At 45.0% G+C, this 17,602-nt stretch overlaps 1 protein-coding gene across 2 annotated transcripts in view; it reads right to left on the minus strand.

Annotated features, from left to right (window-relative positions):
• Positions 1 to 15,539, minus strand: part of WHSC1 (Wolf-Hirschhorn syndrome candidate 1) — a 65,276-nt gene extending 49,737 nt beyond the window's left edge. For both annotated transcript variants that reach the window (XM_008569145.1, XM_008569137.1), the window contains exons 1-4: positions 14,925 to 15,539; positions 12,097 to 12,259; positions 7,202 to 7,368; positions 6,043 to 6,525 (exon numbers count right to left, since the gene is read on the minus strand). In XM_008569145.1, the coding sequence (XP_008567367.1) occupies positions 6,043 to 6,525; positions 7,202 to 7,368; positions 12,097 to 12,259; positions 14,925 to 15,461 (1,350 nt within the window). In that variant the 5' untranslated portion in view covers positions 15,462 to 15,539. The remainder of the gene's footprint in view (positions 1 to 6,042; positions 6,526 to 7,201; positions 7,369 to 12,096; positions 12,260 to 14,924) is intronic.
• Between the last annotated feature and the right edge of the window lie 2,063 nt (positions 15,540 to 17,602).

Below are 17,602 nucleotides of genomic sequence, written 5' to 3' on the forward strand. Positions count from 1 at the left end.
CGGCACCCTCCCCTCTCATCCCAGCAGGGTTCTACCTGCCTGCTTGCTGCCTCATCTACTACATGAGCTCACCCACTCCCAACTCTGCAGGCACAAAAAGTCTCCTTCAGATCCAAGAGCACTGGCCTCTGACCTCTCCAAACACAGCAGTGTCTTCATCATCATCTTAGGTTAATAAAACAATGACCACTCAACTCATTAAAGTTTGTGGGCTTCATAATGAAGCAGTACAGTATTATGGTTACAAATTCTAGACACACACGTGCACATGCCCGTACACAATTAGGGTCAGATCCCAACTCTCCTGCTTTCTACTGTATCATCTCACTAGTAAGGGAGCAAATTTACATCACTGAGCTCAGTCTAGTCAGCTGAAAAACAGATAATTTATACCTACCTTAAAAAGCCATGCTAAGTACTAGATACAATTCTGCACAACATCATACTGGTATCTGACATGTGGCAAGCACTTAATAGTGGCTATTTCTTTATTTTTAGTAAACTATTTCAGATATAACAACAACAACAAAAATGTGGAAAACCAAATACCCAAAGCCCAAAGCTGACTAAAATGTAACGAATACAAGTGAAGACCCTACAACGCCTCACAGGTCACACTCACCTCCCTCACTCCTACTCCTCACACATCCCTTTAGAGCTTCCTTTTGCTTCCAGACTTCAGAGAAGACTGCTGTGGTACCCTTTCTCTAAGATGGCCCCATAGGCCCCGCCTGCTGATACTCATGTCCCCACTACTGAACAGCACAGGCCTGTGTAACTAATGTCACAGTGCAGAAATGGCAGCTTGTGACTTCAAAGTTTAGGGCACAAAAGACACCTCCCTTGCCCTCTCATGGATCACCTGCTCTAGGGGAAGGCAGCCCATGACGATGTTCCAGCAGCCTTGTGGAGAGGGCATGGGGTGAGGAACTAAGGCCTCCTGCCAGTGATGCAGGGAGGTGTCTCAGAAGCAGATCCTCAGGCCCCAGTCAAGCCTTTGGATGATGCAGTTCCAGCTGACATCTTAACTGCAACCTCAGGAAAGACCCTGAGACAGAACAACCCAGCTAAGCTGCTCCCAAATTCCTGACCCACAGAAACCATGAGATAATAAATGTATGCTGCTATTTTAAGCCACTAAGTTTCGAGGTAACTTGTTATGCAACAATAAATAGCTAATACAAAGGCATATACAAAGAACTGAGACATAAAGCATCAGTTCAACTCTTATGGATCTGTAAAAATTAGGATCAGGTAAGGTGGAAAAGACTTTAAAAATTGGAAGCTCAGTCCAGAAAAGTCTGCCAATGAAACTGTTGCTGACTCTGGAGTCTTGAGTAAACTACTGGTTTTTGTTGCAGTCGTGGACTTCAGATGCAAACAAAATAAGGGCGCTGCACTGACCACTGCCTGGGGTTCACCCTCTCAGGCTCTACTTCCCCCACACAAAGAAGATGCCAATTTTTCCACAAATGGTATCTCCCAGCACACTCCTCATCTTCCATCCACTCCAGCCCCTTCAGTTGTGTTCCAGGAACATCACAAAACACATTCACAAGCTGTACATCTAAGCTACGCCTGAGAAACACAGACTGACAAGGAAAAACCATTAACAGAGTGCTCCACCCATCTGAAGATCCACCAGCAATAATCTTTGCTGGCAAAAAAGAAGCTAGAAATTGACCTCCAAAAGGGGTCAGCAAGTAGCAACCAAATGTCCTTGACAGTAAGTCTTCTATGTAGTGACCCTAGGAAAGGAGGGTTCAGGCAGCACAAGGGAGACTCCATCTAACACCGTCTCTCAAGGGCTGCCCATTGGTAAACTGACTAACAAACAGAAAACAACCCTGGGTGTACCACCACTCCCAAGAAGGAAAAATTCACCTTTCTTTCTCAACTCAGACTACTCTATAGGGTGGAGTCACAGAGGAGCTTCCTCAATTCAAGTCTAGAATCCCTTATTTCAGAGCCAGCACACACACACTTGTAATGACAACAAAGTAATGGAGACAACTGAAGAACATCCTAGCAGTCATCACTTTTCTGACAATACATAATTACTCAAACCAGGCAGCACCTGATCCCAGCTGGGAGGGAAAGGAGGCGCCTGTGGGCACAATGGTGGCCAGGTGGGGGTGGGATGGGAGGTCTGCCACTAATGCAGAACTGAATGTTTGCTGTGTACCTTCCGTGTGGTTTTGCGCTGCTTTTAGTATGATGCCAATTCAGGCTTTTGTTTGTTTGGGGCACATTACTTAGTACTAGGAAGGCCATCTGAGATCAATTTGGGCTCCAAAAAAGCAAAAAGGATGGTTTTGAACAGTGGTTTAAATTTTCAGATACCCACTTTTCTTTCATAATTTCAAACAAGTGGAGAGAACAAGGAGAAACAGCCTAGGAACGCGCCGGAGTGCAGCTGGCTGAGCAGCTCCCACCAGGCACAGCCTTGCCCTGCTTCCAGAACCCAAGAGCACATTGCTGCTGACCAACTGTGCCTGGGCCCAGCTCTCCAACGCTGGCAGTGTCCTTTTAGAACTTACATTCGCACCCTCCCCACAGCACACCTGATGTGGCGACTATCCTCACTTCTGAGTGCTTGGTACCATTTCAAATCCAACAGTGACCATGTTTCCTCCACCAGGCATTCATGCCTCCCTGGGTGGACCTCTTGGCTCCTGGATAGTGGCACATATCTTCACAGCTACCCATTTACTTTTGCATGGACGTGGGTAGACAGGTATGTAAAACTAAATAGTGGGTATGCTGCACTTTCCAAGCTTCATACTGGTAGAACATGCACATCCTTCCACAAATTGCTTTCATCAACACCCAGCAAGCTCACCCTAATTGATGCATAGAGTGATGGTGTAGGAAGAGACCACAGTCTGTCACTCATTCAATAACTCTAGTTTTAAAACTGTAGTGTCTCTCTTGGGCCGGCCCGTGGCTCACTCGGGAGAGTGTGGTGCTGATAACACCAAGGCCCCGGGTTCGGATCCCATATAGGGATGGCCGGTTCGCTCACTGGGTGAGCGTGGTGCTGACAACACCAAGTCAAGGGTTAAGATCCCCTTACCGGTCATCTTTTTAAAAAAAAAACAAAAAAAACTGTAGTGTCTCCTTGGGAAGGGCAAAATTACTCTAGGGCAAATACCTAGGAGTGAAACTGTAGGACACAAAAAAGCACATCTTCAATTGCACTAGATACTGCCAAACTTCTCTCCAGAACAGATGCAGCAAATGACCTTCCCCAGCACTACGTGAGGGTCCCATCGTTGCTCATTTTCTCGGCCTCCATGCCATCCGAGGTGAGTGACTGTTGGCCTGATGACTAGGAAGGACTATCCCACCAGGTTTTAACTGGCAGTTAGGTGGTCGCTGGTGAGGTTAAGCAGCATTTCTTTGTGTACTTAATGGCCATCCAGGCTCTTATGTAAACTGCCATTTTCATATCCTTCCCCCTTTTTTCCTCCAGAATTGTTTGGGCTCTGCACACAGAGCTTCTCCTTTCATTGTGTTCATGATGACCTTGGCACATTAGTTTTCATTTTAACATAGTTCCTTGATAGTCTGTGATCAGTTTGGCTTACTGAAGAAATCCTCCCCTCTCCCAAGGTGACAAAATCTCCTCTCCCATGTTGGCTGAGTTCTTAAATCACCGGTGCTCCCAGCACCATGTCCAGAGCAGCCATCCCGCCCCGCGGGACTATAGCCCCTTCCCATCTGTTTCCACATGCTTGAGAGTCTACTTCAGAGCCCTGTTATGAAGACTGTCACTGCCCTGAACGTCCCCAGCATGAATGTCACTGTCATAAGTAACAGAACTTCCCATCTGGTAGTAGAGCAAGTCCTCAGGCCAATCTTCTCTTCAAATGTGACCATGTGAGCATCCACTTACAAAATGCAAAGAAAGTCAAGTTGGGAGTTAAATTAGAATCATACTGAATTTAAAGATCATTATAGGGGAAACTGACAACTTCAGAAACACTACATCTTCCCATATACGAATATATCTCTATTTATTTAGGTCTACTAAAACATGTTATTTTTCTTTTTTTTTTTTCCTTTTTGTCTTTTTTCGTGACCGGTAACGGGATCGCAACCCTCGGTGTCACGCCCATACCGCGACCGGCAACGGGATCACAACCCTTGGTGTTGCGCCCGCACCGCACTCAACCAGTGAGCGGACCGGTCTCTATATGGGATCCGAACCCTCGGTGGGAGCGCCACCGCACTCCCAAGCGCCACACTCTACCGAGTACGCCACCGGGCCAGCCCAAACACGTTATTTTTCTCCAAAGTTACACACATATTTCATAATACTTATTCCTCAGTACCTTATATTTTTGTTTATATTATAAATGGTATCTTTTCTAATATTACATTTCCTCTTTCTTCCTGCGCTTATATATATTGACAGTATATCACCAACCTTGGTTAACTCTCATTAATTCCAAAGATTTTCTGTATACACTCTTTTCTACAGAGACCTCTACAAACAAAGACCTTTATTTCTTCCTTTACAATGACGCCTTTTTGTTTCTGTTTATCTTACAGTACTGGCAAGCATCTTCAGTACAATGTTTAATAAATGGTGAAAGAAGGCACCTGCATCTGTCTCACTCATGATTTTAAGGAGACTACTTCTAAAGTTCCATCAAGTAAAATTCTTGCTGAAAGTTTTTGATAGGTATCCTTTAATGAATGAACGAGGTTCCCTTCTACTCCTGGCTTACTAAAACTTTTTATCAAAAAACAATAAATTTTACCAAATGCCTTTTCTCCACCTATCAAGGTGATCATTTAATCTGCTGCACAATGAATAACAGCAGAAGACTTCCTAACATAAAGCCACCCTTGCAATCCTGAGCAAAGCCCCACCAGTTACTCCTACAGGCGCCACCCAACCGCCTTTCTCTGGAAGACTTCCCAGCCCCTGTGCAGAGACAAAAAATATCACATCCATGGATTTCTTAGAATAGCTATAATCATTCACTTATGTGTATCTGCCTGAATTCTTCGTTGGATGTGCCATGCTGCCTGACACAAAATACATGCTGGTTAAACATTCATGGAAAATTATTGGAAAATAAACCTATCTCTTATTGGTACCTTTTTTTTTTTTTCCCCCTTTTTGTCTTTCTTCATGACCGGCAATGGATCGCAACCCTCAGTGTCGCGCCCGTACCGGACAGGGACCGGCAACGGGATCGCAACCCTCGGTGTTGCTCCCACACCTCGCTCAGCCAGTGAGCGGCCGGTCTGTATATGGGATCCGAACCCTCGGCGGGAGCGCCACTGCGCTCCCAAGCGGCACACTGTAGCAGTGCACCACCGGGCCGGCCCTTATTGGTACCTTTAAGCACAATGTGGATTTAGACTCCTGAACAGAAAATTCCAAGAAAGTAAAGTTAAAATGAATACCACAACAAAAAGGCTTTTAAGCCCTAGACTATAACCCACTCACTTTAAGTAAAAGTTAACATAACTAAAAATGGAGAGTCTAATCCCTTCAGTTCTTTGCAATGAAATGAGTCTTTACTGTGCACTGACAGTGTATTTTATTAAAATGATTAAGAAAATTACTTAAATGTTTTCATCATTGCTATATTAATGTCCTTTTAAATATCATGGAAACAAGCCTTCAACATACTCAGTGTTAGTGGATACATTAAATTTCATCAATGAGCATACCCCATACTGAATGTTTCAGAACAGCCTGCTAGAGAAAACACCAACCCAGAGTCAGATTTTAAGGATAAGGCTGAGCTTCTAGCAAAGGGAAGCCCAATGAAACCCATGCCCCACCATTCCCAGTCTCTTCTCATTCACCCTGGGAGTAACCCAGCATGAAAAGGCAAGTATCTTTGCTCCCAAGGACTGTTCCCTACACTACATTATTAGATCTAAAATCTATGCAAGGCTTACTACATATTCTGCTGATAATGCTGAGAAACAGATGATTCTGCACTGAAGGGATGTTCCTCAAATTAGGGAAATCCCTGGCAAGAAACACAACATAGAACCCATCAGACCACTAACCTCATCCCTGTGCTTTTGACAGAAGACCAAAAACTGGGATGCTGCATCTCCTCTCCTGCTTCGTGGAGTAGAGGCCGTGGCCTTCTTCCTCCCAGGAGGAGACCCAACTCCTCTTCTGGAGTCTGCCTCTGCTGTCTTCTGAGGGGTACTCTTCACTGTGCCGGGGTCATCCTCATGGTTCTCAGCAGAGCCAGACAGTCTGGCTCTCCGCCTTCTCTTCATGGGAATGCCCTCTTCTCTCGTGGACTTGGGGTTTTCAGCAACTTCTTCACTAACTCCTGAGGATTCTACCATTTCTCCCAAAGACTCCACAGCAATGCCAGCCTCCTTAGCTACTTGAGGGTTGAGATGAAGCTGGTCACCCACGTAGACAAAGGTGAACTTGGCTTTCCGCTCCTCCACTGACATGCCTGCAGCTTCTTCTGCTTGAATGATGCCCATTTCCCACTGGGCCCTCAATTTCCCTGAAATGGGTTTCAACAGCTGCAAAGAAAAACATGACATGTCAGTTTCATTATACCAGCACAAAAGTTAACTCACTTTAAAGGAGGAAACTTTAAAAATTTCATATAAATTTAGAAATCAAAATCTATAAAAAACAATTAACTTAGAAGGTTTTAGACCAATTCAGCCCAACAGAACAACTCTAATGTTTCTTTAAACTGGAAATCAATTCCAATCACTTTAAGTAATGTAATCTGTAAAAAAGAAAAATTTAAATTATAAGAAATTATCTCTGGGGGCCGGCCCAGTGGCGCACTCGGTAGAGTGCAGATCCCATATAGAGACCGGTCCACTCACTGGTTGAGCGTGGTGCGGGCGCAACACCGAGGGTTGCGATCCCGTTGCCGGTTGCGGTACAGGCGCGACACCGAGGGTTGCGATCCCGTTACCGGTCACGAAAAAAGACAAAAAGGGAAAAAAAAAAAAAAAAGAAATTATCTCTGGGACTCATCAAATGAGTAAAAGAAAAATAAGTTGTGTCTCTAAAGAAACTTGTCATATTTCTTAACAGCATACTTGGGCAAAAGTAAACAACAACAGACATAAGAAGCCATTATAATATTTCAAGCAACTATAAGTTCAAAACAAGATAAATAAGTTAAAAAATAAAAATTAAAAATTTAATCTGAAAACATAATAAAGGATCATCTATCACCTTAATTTTCTCAGCTTTCGTGGGTGCCTGTTTGGCACTCTCCTGGCATAATTTTTCAAACTGTCCTTCTCCTTCAAAAGCTACAAGGCTCTTCTCGAATATCCAAGCTCTTTCCGGGGCATCACCAAAGAACTGTACATGATACTGGCGTGCACTCTTTTTCTGACCTAGTTTTTAAAATAAGATATTAGAACATGAAAGTTAGAATATGAAGTGAAATCAGGCAAATCCAGTGCTGCTCTGAAGTTGCTTTACTTGGTGCTCTTTGAGCCTCCTGCCCTCAAGACAAACCCTACCCTTCCTTCTCCTCCCACCATACTCCATGCCAAAGAGGGAAACTCAGACAAGACTCCGAACTGACCAGGAGAAGCAAGCTGACTAAACAGGCATCTTCACCTCTCCCATCTCACTTCCACTGCGGGGAGCTAAAGGCCAAGCGCTGGGGAGTCATAAACGGACCAAGAGCTCCACCAGGAGCCAGGGCTCAGCACCACCTGGAGACCTTCCTCACACATACCCCTAGCAAATCCTCTGTCTCCCTGAGCAATGAACTCAACCAGTGCCCAGATCTGGGATTCTACACACCATTCTCTACTAAAAAGGACCCAGGTCTTCTTGGAGAGATGGTCAATTCCAGGACTGGAGCAAAAAAAGTACAAATGAGCTTGGAACACATTGTAGAGCCAGAATGTAAGGAAGTACTCAAAGGCTGATGGGGACACATCAAAGGGACACAGCTTAAAGAAACTTAATGGGACTCCAACTGGCCAAATTTGGGACAATTTGAGCATTAAAAAGAATAAGCACTGTATTATATAACTAATTTTTCTAAGAAAGAGCTAATTTCACAGAAAAATTCCAGCTAAAACGTAGAAACCATAAAAAAATAGACCGTTACCATTTTATAAGCCAGGGGATCAAAGACTGATAAAACCTAGGCCGGCCCGTGGCTCACTCGGTAGAGTGCGGTGCTGATAACACCAAGGCCACGGGTTCGGATCCTATATAGGGATGGCCGGTTTGCTCACTGGCTGAGCGTGGTGCTGACAACACCAAGCCAAGGGTTGAGATCCCCTTACCGGTCATCTTTTAAAAAAAATAATAATAAAAAAAATAAAAAAATAAAAAAAATAAAAGACTGATAAAACCATGGGGGAATGGCTGTTTGGGAGCACAGACTCCAGGCATAGCCCCAAAATCACTCACTAATGACAAAAGGGGACTGACTGTGCATTTCCACTGGAGAATTCTGGTGGCCATCACCTACAGGGGTGTGGATGACTGATGCCAGGAGCTCCTGATGTGGTTCGACTGGCCCACGTGTCCTTCCCTCACCTCTCTTGGTTCTCATGGGTTCCTCTGACCCCCTTTTTCAAGGTTATCTGAATCCCCTTTCAGCTGGAGGGTGCTAAACATGGCTCGCCTTCTTCTGAATTGTTTTTCAAATATACAGTCTTCATTATCAGTCTTCTCAAGTTGGTTTTCTTGTGATTAGGGGGGCCTTCACCCCTGCATCACAAAATGATCCCTAGAGAAGCAGACAGTTGGGGCTGCACTGTGGAGGGTGAAAACAGGCCACTCAGTATAGGCAGGTTGATGACACACCCTTCTTCTGCACGCAGATCCTCAGTAAAGGGTCAAAGCTACCTTTCAAAGGTTCTAAATGTGAGCCCCAGCCTGGCCTTTTTGACCTGGGTCTGATCATGAGAGATCTAGAGCAGTCATGAAGAATGCAGGGGGCAAGGAAGCAGGGAGTGCTCTTCTGGACAGAGGAGGCTGAGGAGGCATGACAGCCAGATGTGAAGCACGCACCCAGTTAGATCCTGGAGGGCAGGAAAGAGCAGGTGCAGGGTAATGCTGGGGATGGCTGGGGAGATCTCAGCTGGACCATAGCGACAAGCCATGTCACTCTACAGTGTGTGCTGAAGTGGGGCTGGTGCTGAGTCAGCAAGGAAAGGTCCTTGTTCTGACACATTTGGGAGTGAAGTGCCACAACACCTACAGCCTATATTCAGGGTCTGGGACTGGGGAAGTGTCTATATACGGAAAGAGATGGAACAGATAGGACAAGGTGTTTAAAGTTGGCAAATCTACGTGAGGGGAATGGGTATACACTGTTCTACTGTGACCAGTGGGCTTGAAAGTTTTAAAAATAGATAGATAAAAGAACAAATAAGGAAATAATAAAATATTTCACACACACACACACACACACACAAAAGCTAGAATCCAAGTGTAACCACTTGATATTGTTGTGAAAACTGGGGGAATACCTGGTGACAGAAAGACAAATAAAAATGGGTACAAAAACTGTTAAAATTAAGTGACCAAATACTAGATGGCAACAGCGGAAATAACTGGTCAAACAGGAATGTTTTCAGGAAACAGCTCTAGAGATAAAAAGAGGAGCGGAGTTCAATACAATAAAAATTCAGGTTTTAAAAGCAAAGATGAGGATAACAACAATAATTGTTAACATGAGTGTCAGCAGTCACTGTGTCATGACCTTTCCAAACAAATGTTACCATATCCTCCTTTTTCATACACAGGGAAACTGAGGCTTGGTGAGATTAAGTAGTTCATTACCGAGATCAACCAGCTGAATTGGACTCTGGCAGGATGACCCCAGAGCCTATGCCTCAACTAGAGATCAATACTACAACGCAACAGCCCAAGAAGGGAAGCATGAGCCAGAGGGCAGGCCCAGGAGTCAAGCGAAGAAAGTGAGAGATGAGTAAAAAGGGTAACATATAGGAATGCCAGAGAGAAAAGCTGGTGTAGACCGCGGGAATTACTCAGCCCTAAAGCAGGGGAGAGACATGATGAAATCAAAGTTAATTCATTTAAAGAGAGGTAGAACACGAAGACATTCAAAAGACTACTTCAGTCCCAGGTACGAGGGACTAGGAGCTTAACATGGCTTCACAGAAACCAATAAAAACCCCTAGACACTAAAAAGGGAATCAGTAGAAGTTGCTTGTGGTGTGCTATGCAGACAAACGACATATAAGTCACGAGGTTTGCTGTGTGGGGTCTATGCCAAATTTTATTTTTTTATTCTTTTATTGAAATATAATTTATTATACATATTTGTGGGATACAAAGTTGACTTTCAATAGCTGTGTACAATGTGTGATGCTCAAATCCAGATAGTTAGCTTATTCATCATTTCAATAGGTGATCATTCTTTGTGTCCATTAACAAATTTCTCGTTAATTTCTTATTAACTCCCCTCCCCCTTTCTACCTCTAGTAACCATGGTTCTGTTCTCTCCTTCTGAAAGTTCAACCTGGTATTGATTGTTGTTTCTCTCTATTGTTTATTTGTTTATTTATTAATGCAGCTCCCACTTATAAGTGAGGTCATGCACTATTTCTCTTCCTGCAGCTGGGTTGTTTCAGTTAGCGTAATTTTCTCCAGGCTCATTCTAGTTGCTGCAAAGGCATGCCTGGTTTTAAAGAGCTGAGAACGAACCGGCAACCCTTCATACACATCTGTATCTGGGCTGCAGAGGCATGAAGGCCAATCCCAATCAAAGGGGGAACAGCTTCTGTCTCAACCAGCATTTTCTTTCACATTCTGACCAAGTCTAGATGCCTTGGGTTGCACCCTGAGGTTCCTGAAGCCCCTTGGAAGAAACTCCCCCAATTCTGGCAAGCCAAAGATGCCAAAGGTCCTCCAGAGACAGAGCTGAAGCCAGGCTAGAGACTCTTCTCCACAAGTCCTCTGGAGCACACGTGTACTCCTGAGACTCGAGGCAGAGTCCAACCACCTCCATGGGACAGGAGGCCAGGACAAGACTCAGGCAGGGGCAACTCAAGACTCACGCGAGCTCCTCTTTATCCTGAACCTGCCCCTCTAAAGTCTATATTTGCCAGGGAGACACCAATGTACCCTGCTCCCAGCAGCTACCTGTCCCGACGGCCAGCTGAGAAGCCCAAGTGGCTGTGCAGGGGGCAGCATGAGGACCCAGGCCTGCAAGAGGTTGGGCCTCCAGCCAGAGGCCACGAGGGGACACGTACACATGCACCACTGAGGGCCACACAACACTGACTGGCCAGGAATACTGAGCTAGAGCACTGGCCTGGCCCAGCCACGGCTTGAGCGGCCTAGGACTCTTGCTTAGCTCCAACTCTGTACGTGCCTTATCTCACGTTCCTCAGACTAAATTAAATTTTACTCTAGAAGAACTTCCCAAAAGAATCTCAAACCACCTGATCATTTGTTTACTTTTCCTCCAAAAACACATTTATAGGTTGTCCAACTATTATTTATTTGCTCTGTATCAAAGGCATACTACATTCTCAATATTTCTTCACCTGTTCCATGTACCAATTCTTCTACCATTTCATAAGTCAAAGATGATAATTTCTAGTTTTATTCCCTCTTCCCACAGGCCTAATAAAATAAATTTGGATATTTTTAGAACTCAAATTTAGTATAAAATACTATTTCTGCAAATCATGCTGAAATAAGCAATCACCATATACCTAAATAATAAATTACTTATAATAAAACTTGAAAGCGATACAAAACAAAGACCCCTTCTCCTTTAACACTAATTCAATCAGATGAAGTACATATTTGAGTTAGATATAGAAAGAAACAGCATATTGGGCTGGCCAATTAACACAGTTGGTTAAAGCACAGTCCTGATAAACACCAAGGTCTGGGGTTCGATGCTTACACCAGCCAGCCAAAAGAAAGAAGAGAAAAAGAAATGGCAAAGTGTCATATCTAAATCAATTGCTAACTTTAGGTAAAGTTGCAAAAATGAGCCACAGTAGGGCCAATTAAGGAAGAGTAAGAAAGAAGCCTGGAGATGAGAAAGTTCGAGTACAGAAGAGAAAGATGGGAAAACAGCTTAAAAAAAAAAAAAAAAAAACCCACAATACCTTTAAGTTTGGTGTAGTTGTGAAGGAGTGGATCAGCAGAAACCATGCAAGGCCACCAAGGGTAACCCGATACTTTGGACCACACCAAATCTCCGATGTTGTATTTCAAGAGGTGGTCTTTGTCTCTGCCAGTGTTTGGACAGGACTCTTTTTTGGCTGGAATCTGAAAATAAACAACAACAAAAAACATATGCAAACATATCCTTGGGCCGGCCCGGTGGCGCACTGGATAAGTGCGCCGCTTGGGAAGCGCGGCGGCGCTCCCGCTGAGGGTTCGGATCCCACATACAGACCGGTTCCCGCTCACTGGCTGAGCGAGGTGCGGGAGCAACGCCAAGGGTTGCAATCCCGTTGCCGGTACCCGGTCCGGTACGGGGGCAACACTGAGGGTTGCAATCCGTTGCCGGACACGGAAAAAGACAAAAAAAGAAAAAAAAAAAAAACATATCCAATAACTACTCCTAAATTCAGCCTTCTATCCATAGAAGACCAAGGATGAATCAGGCTGGAGGTTTAAAACACACACAGATCCCCCAAAAAGGAGCATGCTCCTCTTGCTGTGTTTTAGATCATAGCTCAACATCACTTCATCAAAACTGCTTGTCTCTCAGGCCGGCCCGTGGCTCACTTGGGAGAGTACGGTGCTGATAACACCAACGTTACGGGTTCGGATCCTATATAGGGATGGCCGGTTTGCTCACTGGCTGCGCGTGGTGCTGACAACACCAAGCCAAGGGTTGAGATCCCCTTACCGGTCATCTTATAAAAAAAAAAAAAAGAAAAGAAAAGAAAAGAATTCTCACAGAAGCCTGAATCCATACTGACCCCTGCCTCCCAGGTATGTGTCTGTTGGTTCTCTGGAACACGCAGGTCAATGAATACGTGAGGGCCGGGCAGGGGAGGGGAGCAAGTCCTAGCTCCACCACCCTCAATCTGAGCCCTCGGGGCTGTCAAGCCTCAGTGTCTCTATCTCTAGAAGATGGGAAGATTACAAGGCTGGACACCCCAACAAGGGCAAACCCCTCCCCAAGCCACTCCTGCTTCTGCTCTCCAGTGGCAACAAGCACAGACAGCATGGCCCCAGCCTCCCAAAGGTGGGTTCCTAACCCTCCTCCTAAGAGCACTATATACTTGGGCAAATTGTTGAACTGCTTTGGGTCTCAGTTTCCTCATCTGTGAGCTGAGGATACCAGCCCGGAAAGCTCACCAGCTGTTACAAAGACCCATGAGCATGCCAGTGAGAGCTGGCATGAGCCACCACATTCCACACTTCAACAAGTGTCAGCTCTCAGATCACTGCACAGCGTCCCAGCTTTACTTACTGTCCCACTCTGAAGATGGAAGGTTAAAATTCAGGTGTTTCACCCAAGTTTTAACAAGACCAAGTGGCACAGCTAGGAATTAAAAGCCAGGTCTCTGACAACCTGCACAGCCTCTTCCCCTATGAAAGCCTGAGGATCCACACAACTGCGGGTGCTTCAAAAAATCATTCTATCAGCCCCAAATACTAAAGTGGTCTTTCTAAAAAACCTGCCATTGTGATTACATTAGCAAGAGCTAAATAGCTCCTGAGCACTCAAAAAACTTTTTAAACCCTCAAAGCTCTTCGCTATTTTAATGATTTCAAGAAAACTTCAGCCATTTCCCCTCCTACCTGTGGAAATCCTAAACAAAATTCCTCAACTATAATTTTATTTATTTATTTTTTATTTTTATTCTTTTTTAAAGATGACCGGTAAGGGGATCTTAACCCTTGACTTGGTGTTGTCAGCACCACGCTCACTCAGTGAGCTAACCGGCCATCCCTATATGGGATCTGAACCCGGGGCCTTGGTGTTATCAGCACCGCACTCTCCCGAGTGAGCCACGGGCCGGCCCCTCAACTATAATTTTAAACTAAATATTCCAACCTTGGTGATGATACCAACTCACACTGGTTTCACTGCCCATACTCCTCCAAGTGGACCTGGAGCTGCAACCAAAGACCCACAAGCACAGACGCTCTCCACAACATTGGATCAGGATAAACAGAGGAGGCTGCTATGCCGTCCCTGTTTCCTTCTGTCAGGGCGAAGTTCCCTGGGCTGTTTTACAGGGTTTATACTCATTCAAGTGTCAGGGCCATCCCAAGTGTCACTTTAACATACAGTGACACAAACCACCAGGCAGAATGGAGCAGAACCACTGTCTTCTTCCATCTTTGATGAGTGAACACTCATTCACTTATGTTCAAAGTGCTGGAACCAAGAATATAAATGCAGAAGACGCAGCCCCAAATCCTCAAGGAGGCAGGCCATCTGCTGACCACATGGTTGAAGAGACAGGTAGGTGGACAGTGGAGCATGTGGTAAGGACAACAGGGGCACCTCTGCATAGCACAGCTCTGCTTCCCAATCCATAGGTGATACAGACACCTAGATTTCAGTGTGTCTCCACTAACCACAGAAAGGCTAAGGAATGTCTTGGAGATGAGATCCATGGAAGCAGTACAGCCTGAAGTTGTCAAGAAAGGGCTTTGGAACTGGCAGACCTGGGTTCAGAAACTGATTTTGCCTCTTCTTAGCCATTTTAACTCTGAACACTGAGGTAACCTCTCCAGGACCCTCAGCGGGATCAGCAGACAGCTGTGAGGCCTAAAGGAGGCAACACTGGAGTATCCTGGGGCCTGACTCCCAACCACATGGGACTGGGGCAAGAAAGACAGACAAGAAGCTGCCATCACCAGACCTGCCCCCTGCCTGCCATCGCACACATGGGGGCATCCACACATGGTCCCCAAGCTCACTACTCACCCTCATGTGACCCCAGACAGAATTTCTCATAAATACCTTTTGATCAGAAGGACTTGAGATCTTGGACACTAGAGCTGCTTCAACAAGGCCCTGCTCCAGGAAGGAGTCATATTTTATGCTCCTCTTCCTGTTCCTTCTTGTCTTGTTTTCTGGTTTTTGTCTATTTTCTTCAGACTGGGACACATCAGCAGCACTGTCGCCACAAATGGAAGATTCAAAGAGAGGTTTCCCATTCATGTATGTTTTGGTAATTTTCAGCTTAATTTCTGGAGAGCCATTTTTGATAGGGGTAGTGTTGGGTGGTGTCCCAAGTCCTCTCACTTCCTGGGACTCAAACCGCAATTTGGCATCATGAGCTCCAGGTTCTCCATTAAACACACGGGAAGTAAGATCTTTCAACTTCTCAGCTGGAATAAAGGAAAGTGCATCGTGGCCATTGAATTTCTGTACAACCCCCTCCTGCAGACTGTTGGAGAGCTGGGCTTTGCTGAGGAACACAGAGCATTCACGGTTCATCTCACAGTTCTGAGTCTTCCCATTTGTACTGCCAAGGATTTCAGGTGCCTGCTTCATCTTTATGTACTTTACAACTTTCTAAACTGAAAGATGCTAAATTCCATCCAGTCCAGATGCTTCCGTTCTTAGAACACTACAGTATCAAAAAAAGAAAAAATACTACATTTAAAACCTAGGATAAGTAAATTCACCAACACCTCTGCAACTTTGTGGCGTTTGTTTTGTTTGCTTTTTTGAGGCAATTTATGATGTTTTATATAATGATTTAGGTCACAGGAGGCAGGTTTAATATCACAAAAATGACATAAAATCACAAAATGATAAAGGTGAAAGGAAAGGCAACAAAAAATCATTTCTAAACGGAAGAACATGTCAGTCAGTTAAGGACAGCAAACTCCAGCTGTGCCACTACCATTAACAATCAGTGTGGCCATGGACGCATAACTCGACTTGTCGAATCACTCTTGAAACAGATTACCACCTTCCCACCAATACGTACACTCGTAAAAGAACCCATGTGCTCAAGGAAACTAACACAATGCCAGGCCTATGCAAAAGGAAAATAGGGAAGAGCTTAAAAGCCAAATAAACACTACTAACGGGAAAAGAGCTCATCCTAGTCTCTCCTGTTATAGCTGAGGACTCTGAAGCAGAGGCTCAGCAACATGTCCAAGGTCACCAGCAAAGCTTAAAATCTTCTAACTCCCGGGCCAGCCTGGTGGCGCACTCGATAGAGTGTGGCGCTTGGGAGCATGGTGGCGCTCCCACCGAGGGTTCGGATCCCATATAGAGACCGGTCCGCTCACTGGTTGAGCGCGGTGCAGGTGCGACACCGAGGGTTGTGATCCTGTTGCCTGTGGCAGTACGGGCGCAACACCGAGGGTTGCGATCCTGTTAGCGACACCGAGGGTTGCGATCCCATTACCGGTCACGAAAAAAGACAAAAAGGAAAAAAAAAATCTTCTAACTCCCAGCACAGTATTACTGCCAAATTAATGAAAATAGAAGCAAAAAGCCAAGAGTGAGAAAGCACTCTGAGTCAGCTCTGGTTTGTGCTCCCTCTAGTATTCTAATCTCTCTCCCCTACCTCCTCCTTGTCCAGGCCCAAATTAAACACTTACGACAAGGAACACTGCAGTAGCATTAAATTTTATTCAGTTATCACCTGAAGACTAACTAGTCAAGGCAATACTGCTGAGCCATAGCATGCATTACTTTGCAACATGTACAAAACAGCCACTACCCTGCACTGGCCACAGAAGGCCCAAGTGCCGAGGAGGGCAGTTTTAGGAAGACCTCTTCAGCTGCAGTGTGGTAATGTTGGGTCTTCACTGTGAAACTACAGTCCCAGTCAGAGACACCCAGTGAAGGGGCCAGAGCTCCAAAAGACAGCTAGGAATAAGGAACAGGCAGGCACCCACTCCAGCTGGGAAGACATCTAGCAAGAGCGCACAATCCCAGATTCCAAGGAGACCCCTCTGAGAAGGCAGTGACCAAGAGCATCAGACACTGGGGAAAGCTGAGAACAGTAAGGTCCGGAGATGCCCAGGGACGCAGAGGAGCAGTTCTCAACTATGTATAATTTTGCTCCCCCAGGACATTCAGCTCTTTCTGGAAACATTTTTAGTTGTCACCACTTGGGGTTTGCTGCTGACATCTACTGGGTAGAGATCATGGATGCTGCTAAACAACGCTACAATGCACAGAATGGCCCCACAACAAAGAATTATCAGGCCCAAAATGTCAACAATGCTGAGGTGGAGAAAACCTGGTGTACAGCTAATGGGGGTTACTGGCACCCACAATGCACAGTTTCCACAGAAGAGCCAGAAAGCTGAGGAAGAGGACATAGGAAGAAAGGAGTAAATTTAAAACAACCCCAAGGTCCAGGTTAGCTTCATGTGCACTAGATGACTTTTTAACAACAAAACACATGTAAAAGTAGTTTGACCCACACAATAGTTTGTTAAAAGGTATATCAGAGTAGGTTCCTCTTCCAGAAACAATTAACAGAGTTAAAAGACAACCAACAGAGTGGGAGAAAATATTTGCAAAATATACATCTGACAAAGGATTAATATCCAAAATATACAAGGAACTCAAACAACTTTACAAGAAAACAACAAGCAACCCAATTAAAAAATGGGCAAAAGAGCTAAGTAGGCATTTCTCTAAGGAAGATATACAAATGGCCAACA

This window comes from Galeopterus variegatus, unplaced genomic scaffold, assembly GCF_000696425.1.
Source record: "Galeopterus variegatus unplaced genomic scaffold, G_variegatus-3.0.2 Scaffold26, whole genome shotgun sequence".
Lineage (NCBI taxonomy): Eukaryota > Metazoa > Chordata > Mammalia > Dermoptera > Cynocephalidae > Galeopterus > Galeopterus variegatus.